The sequence below is a fragment of the Drosophila hydei genome, unplaced genomic scaffold (assembly GCF_003285905.1).
Source record: "Drosophila hydei strain 15085-1641.00,03,60 unplaced genomic scaffold, DhydRS2 tig00000001-arrow-pilon, whole genome shotgun sequence".
NCBI classification, from domain to species: Eukaryota; Metazoa; Arthropoda; class Insecta; order Diptera; family Drosophilidae; genus Drosophila; species Drosophila hydei.
In genome coordinates this window covers 10,244,207-10,255,310 of record NW_022045643.1, presented here as the reverse complement: position 1 = coordinate 10,255,310, position 11,104 = coordinate 10,244,207, and the positions used below count along the sequence as shown (strand labels likewise).

Here is an 11,104-nt window from a genome sequence, read left to right as displayed (position 1 = left end):
TTGTAGAGGGAATATTTGAGCGGCTTGCAGCACTGTCATAAAAGCGGGTATTATCGGAATATATGGCGCTGCCAACTTGTTAATTATAGCAGCTGATACTTTTTTTTAGCGTGAGAGAAATAATAATAAATAAATAATGCTGCGATGGAAGTAAATCCTTTGGCTGTTATACTTGTTTACTTCGATAGCAAAGGCGACCGCCTGCTGTATCGGTATCCCTACCATACACTCGGCCAACCGCACAAGTTAGAAGAGCCGCGAGAGGAATTAGTCAACAAGAAACGAAATCCCTTCGCTGTCGCTCACACAGACGATTTACTGCAGACGCCCACGCAACAAAGCCAAAATCAAGGCACAGGACAGCTGCAGGGCTTTGCAGATGATGTACTATCCGCACTATTTGCTGTCAAGCCCCAATTGTGCAATCAGAAGTTTGAGCTTAAACTAAATGACGTACGCTTCGTTAGCCATCCAACTTTAATTAGTTCAGCTTCCACAGTTCAAGCAAACGCGAGCAACAATCAGACCCTTGCAACCAGCTCAACAGCCGCGAGTGCGGCCAAGAAGCAACAAATGCTAATAAACATTGTGTTTGCGCTGCATGCACAGGCCAGCTACTCCATAGTCAAGTGCTATCATGAGCTGAGCAAGCGCTTAGGATTGGCGCTCAAGTTCGAGGAGCAACACAGCGGCTATCTAACCGAGCAGACGGCTCTGATGGCGCGCACACACGACGAGCAACAGCAGCAGCCACTGGAGCGGACGCTGGAGCTGATTGCCGAGCGGTGCAGCCTGGCGCAGGCCTTGAAATCCATTTGCAATGATCTGTGCACCACTGGACTGCTGAGCACCACATTGAATCAGAATCTAACGTTGACCTTTTGCCTGCCGGCCAAGGCGCATCAGCTGCACAAGAAGGGCAGCATGGTAGATCCAGAGACAATCGATCGCTGTCTGCGCGCATTGAAGCCTTATCATGGCATGCTGCTGCTGGTGGACTTCGCGGAGCTGCTCGACTGCGTGCCACCGACTGGCGCTCGCATGCTGTGGCAGTTGGTGGATGCCTACAATCCGTTGATCAGCCTGCAGAGCATGGCATCCAATGCGGATCTGAGCATCGAGCATGTGTACAAGTTGGTCTCCCATTTGGTCTACTGGGCCAAGGCAACCATTATCTATCCTTTGTGCGAGACAAATGTGTATGTAATAGCACCGGATGCACCACTGCACACACGCTCCCATCTGGTGGAGAAGTTCTCGACACGGTTTGCGGGCATTTCGCTGTTCGAGGTGATTTCGGACTTCTCGTTGCCCACGTCCATTGGGCATTTGACGACGCCTTTGCAGCAGCCGGCGCGACAGGGCATACTCGCTCAGATGGTGCTCTGGATGCTGCAGCATCACCTGCTCATGCAGCTGCACACCTATGTGCAGTTCATGCCCAGCGACGTGGACGACGAATTTGGGGACTCCGCTTCGTGTGCGCATGTGGCCACCGGCAATCTCACCGAGGAGGAGCAGGATAGTAATCACACCGAGGAAGAGTTGAATCGTGACCGGGATCCTGATGATGATCCCGTGCATGGTGGCTCCATGCTGAGCATGTCCAGCCAACCGTTGCCCATGCCCGTGAACTCGCACCGTCGCACTCTGACGGACGATCATTTCTCCATTGCCTCGGATAATATTGCGGTGCAGCCATCGTCCAGCCACAAGTCGAACTTCAGTATGACGGCCTCCATGAGCACGGACAATTGTGATAGTCTCGACTCTATGGAGGATGAGCAGAAGCTCAAGGAACTGCTCCATGTCTTCAACGATGCGGACCGCGCTGCCATACGTCGCATACCCGCCTCCCTCAACGTGGACGATCTGTCGCTGTTGGTCAAGCTCTATCAGATGGGCTACTTCAAGAGCGAACACCATCTGGAGGAGATTATGTATTTTGAGAACTTGCGTCGCTCTCAGCTGCTGCAGCTGCTCGACAAGTTCCGCGACGTTCTGATCTTATACGAGACAGAAGATCCGGCCATAGCCTCCATGTACAACAACAAATAGAATTTATAATAAATAAAGCATTCCAAATGCATTATGAATGTAAAACAGTTGGCAAGATCTCAGCATATCTTCTAACAAATGTGTCAATGGGTTGTTTTTACATATATAACATAAGCTTTATTTGTTGAGTATACCTAACTAACATTTAGTTGACTTGAACAACATGGACTTAATCCAAATCGAAAAAGTGCTTAAAATTCTAATAGCCAGCCGATTGAAATTTCTGTGAAACGTGTCGTATACTCCTATATATATATATATATATATATATACATATGCATATATATATTCCTAAGTCTAGTTTACAAAAATATATATATATATATAAACACATACATATATATATAAATGTACTTTATGCTTAGAGTAAGATTGTAACTAGCTAATATATAGATGTGATAGATCGTTTTAAATGACTCGATTTGCAGCTGAACTGCAAACAGTTTGAGTTGGTGCTTACAAAAAATAACTGTAGCAGAGTTTTTATCAATTTGTTTTGATAACGAGCCCGCTTGCATATATATATAATCGATTCGACCCGATTTTCATCAGTGTTGACGCAATCAGCGGACTAGATTCGTATTCACAGCTCACAGGCTCGATGAAAATGGGTTTGTTGCGTGACAACACACACAGACATATACATATATACATCATATCTATATATGCATATATAGATGTTTAACAACGATTATGATCAAGCTTTGAGCAACAAATAAAAGAATACAGCTTGTCGCTAGGATTTGTTGTTGTTGTTGTTGCTACTGTTGGAAATGTTGTTGTTGTACAAATAAGGTATCAAATTGGGCTCAATTTCCAGCTGTTGCCGCAGTATGGAGCTCATTACAAACTCCGTGGAGACAATATGGCACTTGGGATTGCCATGACGCGTCAGATCCGCGCACAAATGCATATCCGTTGGGCAGGTAACAATGATATATGAGTCTGGCGCTTGAACATGCGCCTCGGCAACAGCTGCACCGCTGCGTCGTTTAAGCTCCACTTTGCCGCCGGATGATTCGATCATGCGTATGATTTCATCTCGTGCCGGAAATACATCCGGAGTAACATAAAAGTATCTGCCCGCAAAGAGCGTAGAGCGTGTCGGCGCACACAGAACTGCATCCAAGTCGAACTGCAAATTCTCATCGACGGGTATGTGCCGTATGCGATACTCATCCGGCGGCACGAATTTGCCCGCCTTGGCGCTATCCACCAACCAGGTAGACTTGAGCACATAGTCAACATGGCAACACGCCTGAATCAATTTGCAGGTGCGACTCTCGCGTGTCATGACCAAATGTGTTGCATCCATTGGACTGTCCACAACAATGCCGCCCAGCAGTCTATTGAAATTGTAGATGATATTAATATGTCAAGAACTATATATTATCAACTTACTCGACAGCTTTCTTGAGCGCGTCCGCATCGGCGACCTGGGAGAAAATGACCTTGGGCGGTTTTGTTGTCTGTGGATATTCAATGCAAACAATTTGCTCGGGAAGATGCTCCTGATAGACGCACAATTTCTGTCGTTTCAGCTTCTGCTCATTGGCATACGGATCGGACAGATGTCGCTTGACACGCTCATGCGCTTCCTGTGTAAGATTGATGGGCGCCTTCCAAGCGGCTACAAAGAAACGGCAAGTGAAGCAGTTGGAGTATCATTCTGAATAGTTAATATCATTTCTCATTTCTCACCTAGCAAATGCTGCACCAGATTGCATTCAATGCGGAATGGTGTTCCCAGATTGTACTGCTGATACTTGGGATTCTCGTACTGGGTTAATCCACTCAGATTGCCGATGCATACATCGCTCAGCCAGAGGGCATTTACCATTGGAATGTTCCATTCTTTGGCGGCGTTGAATTTGTTGCCTTCCAGTTGCTTGCAGACGACTAGCGTGTTCACCTTTGATAAGTAGGAGGTGTAAATGGCGCCACATTCCTCGGCCATTTGTTGCAAGCGCACCACCTCCTCGCCCTCGAATCCCTCCGATGTGATAATGTAGCGCTCCAGGGGCTTGCGATAGCCAAACTGACTGGGGAAGGGCAAATGCAGGGGCTGCCACGGCGGCGTCAGCTGTCGCTTCAAGCAGATATCGCTTAGCCAGTAGGCGGTCACACAGCGCTTGGCATCGCGTAGTGCCTGCATTACCATACCATGCCGTTGAGTGCGACAGATGACGTGGGTCACGCGCGCGCAGTAGACGCGCTCGATGTCGCCGCCAAATTGTCGTATGGTGTCCAGCCATATGGGCAGCTCATCGCTGTCCGTCTCGTCGTACTCCACAATGTAGAAAGTGCAACCAACCAGGAACAGATCTGCGGGCAGTTTCAAATTCGGATTGTGGCCATAGAATTGTGGACGCGGCGGCATCGGAATGGGCGGCTGACCGGGACGCACCTGCATATAAACATGCGGTGGTCCGCCGGCCACTTGTACGGGCACGCCTACAGGCAACTGTTGCTGCTGCATGTTGGGCGGTGCGACCACAATTTGTTGTTGTACGAGATGTTGTTGTGGCAACTGCTGCTGCGACACGCCGACAACACGTCGCATTTGCTGAGGATGCTGTTGTAACAATTGCTGTTGTTGCTGCTGCTGCTGTTGTTGTTGCTGCTGTTGTTGCTGCAGCATCAATAGCTCCTGCGGTGTGCGTGGTGGGCCGGGCACGCCGACAGCAGCATTATGCTGCTGTCCCATCATGCGCAATGTGCCAGCGGCAGAGGGTGTCTCCACATGTTGTTGCTGTCCAGATGACAACTGTTGTTGCTGAGCCACAACCAACTGTTGCTGCTGCTGCTGTTGCTGCAGCAGCAATTGTTGTTGCTGTTGTTGTCGCGTGGCATCACTAACAACCACTTGTTGCACAATCTGCTGCTGCTGTTGCTGCTGCTGTTGTTGCTGCTGCTGCTGTTGCTGTTGCTGTACATCGTTCATAGAAATAAGTTGCTGCTGCTGTTGTGGCGGCGCCTGCTGTCCATTGTTGCCCAGGCGATTGCTTAGCATATTGGCCAAAGCGGTTTTCGTCTTCAGGTTCATCTGCTGCGGCGTCTGTTGCTGCTGTTGCCCATCAGGCGCTGCAGTAGGAGCAGAATATGCATTGATTGCTAAATCCGGAAAGCGGATGCAAATACGAACTCACCTGTTGCTGACATGACTAATGTTTGTGTCATTATATTGCCTCCTGGCGGACCACCCACAACTACGCCTGTTCCGGGCGTGGTAGGCGTGCCCGGTGTAGGTGGCTGCTGTTGTTGGGCTTGCTGTTGCACAATGGTTTGCTGCTCGATTAGCTGGCCATTGGGTCCGGGTATGAGCTGCACCGTCTGCTTGCCCAGTTGCGGCGCCGGCGCCGCTTGCATGGGAATTTGTTGCACACGCAACTGTTGGCGTTGTAACAACATTTGCTGGTTGGGATCATTGGGATTAAACGGTTGCTGTTGCTGAGGTAGTTGCTGCGGTGCACCGCCAGGAGGCTGTTGCTGCTGCTGTTGCTGTGTAATGGGACTCAAGCCGGGTGCACCACCCGCACGCACTACCACTGGTCGTGTGCCCTGCTGCTGCAGCCAGATCATTTGCTCCTGCTGCGTTAGTCCCCCGGGCATTTGGCTTTGCACAATGATATGCGATGTGCCTGGCCCTGGCACCGGCACTGGTCCTTGCGCACGTGTTGCTACCACGTTGCCGGGCGCACCCGGACGCGGCTGATATGCCACCTGCTGGCGCAGCATGACACGTGGCTTGCTTTGATTCAGTTTCGTTATATACTCGGCACGTTTGTGCGCATCCAGCGACATGAAGTGCGCATGCATTTTCTCGTCCAATTGTATTAGCTGGCGCTGCTGCTGCTGTTGCTGTGGCGGTGGCAGCACAATTTGCTGTTGCTGTTGCTGCTGCGGCTGTTGTTGAGACTGCTGTGGCTGCTGCTGCTGCTGTTGTGCGGGCCACGGTGTTTGCGGGCGCAGTCCACGTGGCGCAAATTGTGGCGCCTGCTGTTGGGGCGTTGTGGGCGTGCCCGGCAATGGTGACTGCATGCCCATGCTCGTAGTGGGCGTGCCCGGCGTGGTGGGCGGCAACTGATTAGTCACAGGGCTTTGAGGCGACCAGTGTGGCTGCTGCTGTTGCAGTTGCGTATGGTGCTGCGGCGATTGCTGTTGCAACATCAGTTGCTGCTGCTGTTGTTGCTGTGGAGACTGCGGCGGTGGTGTTCGTTGTGGCAAGTGCTGTTGCTTAATGAGCACTTGTTGCATGATTTGCTGCGGCGGCTGCTGTTGTTGTGACACTGGCTGTTGCTGTTGAATAAGTATTTGCTGTTGTTGCTGCGGCGGTCCAACAAGATGTTGCTGTTGCTGCTGCTGCTGTTTCTGCTGCAACAATTGCTGTTGCTGTAAATATTGCAAACGCTGCGGATCGCTGATAACTTGCTGATTGATCACAATTTGTTGTTGCTGTTGTGGGGGTTGCTGCTGCTGTTGCATTTGCAGCCGTTGCTGTTGTTGCTGCTGCGTTAGCAGCTGCTGTTGCATTTGTGGAGGTGCCTGCTGCTGTTGTGGTGATTGTTGCTGCTGTGTCAACATCATTTGATTTTGGGGCATTTGCTGTTGTTGCTGCTGCTGTTGTTGTTGCTGTTGCTGTAGCAGTTGTCGCTGCTGCACAAGTTGTTGTTGCTGCTGCTGTTGTTGCTGCGATAGATTTGTGGAATTCACTATGAACACATTTTGGTTTTGCTGATTCTGTGCCAAAATTTGCTGCTGCTGCTGTGCGCTGAGCTGGCTGAATTGTTGTTGACTTATAATAAACTTTTTGGTCTGCATGGTTGGTTGTGGCTGCTGTTGTTGCAATGGCTAAAATCAGATTGAATACAAAATACATTAAACGCGTATCAACAACCAATTGATAAATAAGCTTACATGTTGCTGAGGCTGCTGCGTCAACACTTGCTGCTGCTGCTGCTGCTGTTGTTGTTGCTGTGGCTGCTGCGTAAACTGTTGCCCCAACAACTGTTGCTGTTGTTGTGGCGGCTGTATGGTTTGCTGTATGATGCGCACCTGACCGCCACTACCCAACGCAATGTTTTGTTGTTGGGTAAACTGCACTTGCTGTTGCTGCTGTTGCGGCTGTGGCTGAAGCTGTTGTTGCGGCTGTGGCTGAAGCTGCTGTTGCTGTGGCAATTGCTGTTGTTGTGCCTGCTGCTGCTGCTGAGGTATCATCTGCTGTTGCTGCTGTTGTTGTTGCAGCTGCAACATTTGCTGCTGTTTCTGCTGCTGCTGTTGTATGCTCATCATATGACTCTGGATTATCTGCTGTCCCTGCGCAGTTGAAGTGTTTATTACGTGTCGCTGGGTGATGACTTGTTGCTGCTGCTGCTGTTGTTGTTGCTGCTGTTGCCCAGTAGCAAGTTGTTGGGGTATTTGTTGCGGCTGTTGCAGTTGTTGTTGTTGTGGTTGCACTTGCTGTACAGACTAGAAAGAAACATTAATGTAAGTATATGTCGCAGATATTTCCATTCCTATACTTACCCTTTCTGGTTGTTGTTGCTGTTGCGTTGTTTGCTGCTGATGCAACGGCGATTGTCGCGGTGAGGGTGTGTGTTGCTGTGTTGGCATTTGTTGTTGTTGTTGCTGCTGCTGCTGCTGTTGTTGCTGCTGCTGCTGCTGTTGCTGCTGCTGCAACTGCTGTTGCTTCAGTTGTTGCTGCCGCATTATCAGCGAATCTTGATTGCTTGTCAACGTAGAACGACTGAGCACTTGAGCCACTTGCACAGGATCTGTTGGATCGATGGGCTGGACAAAGGATTGCTGTTGCTGTTGCTGCTGCTGATGCTGTGCTGTCTGCTGCTGTTGTTTGTTGCCCATGGGTGGTGTTTGTGATATTTGCGGTGATTGCGGCGCTGAAATGTGCTGCGGACTTTGTTGCTGCTGTTGCTGTTGTGCAAGTTGTTGTTGCTGTTGCTGCTGCTGCAATTGCATGCGTTGTTGCTGATGCACCGGTTGTTGAAATGGCTGTTGTTGTGGTGACATCATGGATGTTGGCGTCGGCTGCTGTTGCGGACTACCCATCATGTGTTGCTGCTGCTGCTGCTGGCGATTCTGCTGCAATTGTTGCTGTTGCTGACGCAAATGCTGCTGTGCACTCTGTGGTGAGGGTGGCGGTGGCGGCGTCATTTGTGGCGCGGGCGATTGCAATTGCCGCGGCGATTGAGGTGGCAACATGTTGCTGCTGCTTGCGATCAAGTGCTGTTGCTGCTGCAGCGAAGGTGATGGTGTGCCGGGCGGCATGACTGGCGATCGATTTTGAACCAAACGTGGAGATTGCTGCTGCGGTTGTTGCTGCTGCTGCTGTTGTTGCTGCTGTTGCATTTGCTGCATTTGCATTTGCAGCTGCTGTTGCTGCTGCAACAGTTGCTGTTGTTGCTGCTGTATTTGCCGCTGTAACGCCTGTTGTTGTGACGTCAAACTCTGGCCACTTTGTATGTGTTGATGCAGTTGCATCTGCTGCTGCTGCAACATCTGCTGCTTATTTATTATGTGCTGATGCAGAACTTGGGGGGAGACGGGCACCGACTGCTGTTGTTGCTGCGGTACCTGTTGCTGTTGCGCCACTTGTTGCTGCGGAGATTGAACGGGCTGTGGTGTTGTTGCAGGTTGCGGAGTGCGCGGAGTTTGTCGTCCACTGGGCATGGGTGGCTGTGGCATAGTGGGTGTGGTCGGCAGACGAGGCTGTTGCTGTTGTTGTTGTTGTTGCTGAAGCAGAAGTTGTTGCTGTTGCTGCTGCTGCTGCAGATTTTGTTGCTGTTGTTGCTGTTGCAGGTTTTGTTGCTGTTGCTGCTGCTGCAGGTTTTGTTGCTGTTGCTCCTGTTGCATCAGTTGCATTTGTTGTTGCTGCTGCTGCTGTTGTTGTTGTTGCTGCTGTTGTTGTTGTTGCGTACTCTTCATTTGTCGCTGTTGCTGCAAAATATTTTTGATCTGTTGTTGCTGCTGCTGTTGCTGTAGGTTGGCTGGTATGATTTTTTGTTGTTGTATTATGATTTGTTGTTGTTGCTGCTGTTGCGTGGGCGGCGGTGGTGGTGGCGGCGCTTGCGGTGCATTCTGTTGCTGCAACTGCTGTTGCAATTGTTGTTGTTGCTGCAGATTGCGTGGCCGCACAAAGACAACTTGCTGTTGCGCTGGCTGTGGTAATTGTTGCTGCTGCAGCTGCTGTTGCTCGGCTGCGGCACGCTCTGCCGACGCCTGCAACTGGGATTTAATGCTGGCTATGCTCTTGGCGGCGTTGTCATCGCCAAAGCCCAGTATATCAGACAGCTGCGTAGCAGCTGGAGGAGGCTGTTGTTGTTGTTGCTGCTGTTGTTGTTGTGGTGGTGGTAATTGCTGTACCATATGTTGTTGTTGCTGCTGTTGTTGTTGTTGTGCTAATTGCTGTTGCAGTTGTTGCTGCTGCTGTTGATGCTGTTGTTGCTGCTGCTGCTGTAGATTTTGTTGCTGTTGCTGTTGCTGCTGCTTCTGAGCGCGTTGCTTTTCAATCGGCTTCAACAATCTGGGATGATAGGGTTCGCATGACAGGCAGCTTTTGAATTTAAGGCAATCGGTGACCCAGTCAGGCGTGACAATGTTCATCGCATTTTTGGGCAGCGCCAGCGCTTTATTGTAAATGGTCCCAGTGGCGGCGCCGCATACCAGATGCGTATTGGTTGCTCCATACGTGCTGGTAACAACGGCTCCGTGGAAGGTCAACATGGCAAAGAGGCGCCTGCGATCGCTGGGCACAACGTTCGTGATGGCGACGCGTATGCCGCGCAGGAAACGTGGCTGACTGGGATCGAAAGCACGCGTGGAGGCCATGCGACCTAATTTGACGCTGTGCGATATCCATTGCTCGATCACAGGTATCACATTGTAGAGGTCCAGATTCATGGACAGCTCCTCCTCGGAGTAGTTGCTGGCACATATCAAATGCGTGATTTGGTCTGAGAGATAAAGCTTCGATTGTGCCCCGCCGTTCTTAAGCAATCGTTCGCTCTGCAAAAAATCACAGAACAGAAGATTTATTCAATTGTTTTTTGACATAATAACTTTAGAGATGAGCAATATTTCATAAATTGATAAACATAAAAGACTAACTAGATACCTAAATTATTAATACATACAAACTTGTATATATTAATATTGATCATAATTAATGATCAGAATGTAGTTTTATCTTTTAAGACATTTAAATATTTTGAAATTTATATGTTCCGCTAGTCACAGTTCCCAATATATCGCTCATCTCTATTTGGACACATATACACACACACTCATACACCTAGAAATTTGCCGGCAACATTTTATGGCGCGAATTTGGACGTGCACAAGCATGAAACTCCCTGTGTTGCCAGCACTGGCAAGTTTTTCGCACATATAATTCGCAATGAATTCAATATTTATGCACAGTATTTCGATGCCCATATGACGCGTTCAATGCATATTTGGCAATTGCATTAGTTAGAGTCGCCCTCTGGCCTGTACAGCTGCACCAGCACACAACACACTCACACTTAACCACAGGCGTACACGCGCGCACACATGTACCACACACACAAACAAAGAATGCCAAATAATACAACCACGGGCGCACGTACAGCCCTAGGTCCACGGAGTCTCAGTGTTTACCTCATCATCCAAGCTGCCGAGCACATAATATATCACATCCTCGAATAGCTTTTCACTAATTTTCAAATTTTCCATTTCTTTGTTGTTTTGACTAGCATGCGCTATTCCTTTTGCTCAAATTTCACTTTTCTTTCGTTTCGCTTTTGTTGTTGCTGTGGCTGCCGCGGACATGGATATGGAAATGCCTGCAACTTCACTTTCACTGGGCACCCATCACTTGCGATCTTTGAAAATTCAAAACTAGCACAACGTATAAGAAAATAAGCGCTTGAATTGTTTAAATACATCGAACTAAAGCCTAAATAACTTGTATTCTTTTATATTTTACGGAAGCCCATCCGTCTCTTGTATGCAACAAAAACCAACGCTAGTGATGTGCTATCTGCCATAT

At 49.3% G+C, this 11,104-nt stretch overlaps 2 protein-coding genes across 2 annotated transcripts; one reads left to right on the top strand and one right to left on the bottom strand.

Annotated features, from left to right (window-relative positions):
• The first annotated feature begins 46 nt into the window (after positions 1 to 46).
• On the top strand, positions 47 to 2,094 carry LOC111604450 (GATOR complex protein NPRL3). The gene has a single exon (XM_023322519.2). The coding sequence runs from the start codon at positions 145 to 147 to the stop codon at positions 2,056 to 2,058; it is 1,914 nt and encodes a 637-aa protein (XP_023178287.2). The 5' UTR covers positions 47 to 144; the 3' UTR covers positions 2,059 to 2,094.
• Positions 2,095 to 2,404: 310 nt separating this feature from the next.
• Positions 2,405 to 11,074, bottom strand: LOC111604432 (PAX-interacting protein 1). The gene is made up of 8 exons (XM_030224773.1): positions 10,714 to 11,074; positions 7,585 to 10,080; positions 6,976 to 7,527; positions 6,651 to 6,909; positions 5,208 to 6,506; positions 3,760 to 5,142; positions 3,460 to 3,688; positions 2,405 to 3,404 (listed from the first exon to the last, which is right to left on the bottom strand). The coding sequence occupies exons 1-8, from the start codon at positions 10,786 to 10,788 to the stop codon at positions 2,795 to 2,797; spliced, it is 6,903 nt and encodes a 2,300-aa protein (XP_030080633.1). The 5' UTR covers positions 10,789 to 11,074; the 3' UTR covers positions 2,405 to 2,794.
• Between the last annotated feature and the right edge of the window lie 30 nt (positions 11,075 to 11,104).

Bases quoted from the DNA above. Each gene is read 5' to 3' on its own strand.
- LOC111604450 (XM_023322519.2), top strand. From the start codon at position 145: ATGGAAGTAAATCCTTTGGCTGTTATACTTGTTTACTTCGATAGCAAA.
- LOC111604432 (XM_030224773.1), bottom strand. From the start codon at position 10,788: ATGGAAAATTTGAAAATTAGTGAAAAGCTATTCGAGGATGTGATATAT. The intron at 7,528-7,584 runs GTAAGTATAGGA...GTTTCTTTCTAG, and splicing joins AGCAACAACAACCAGAAAGG to TCTGTACAGCAAGTGCAACC. The intron at 5,143-5,207 runs GTGAGTTCGTAT...CTCCTACTGCAG, and splicing joins ATTAGTCATGTCAGCAACAG to CGCCTGATGGGCAACAGCAG.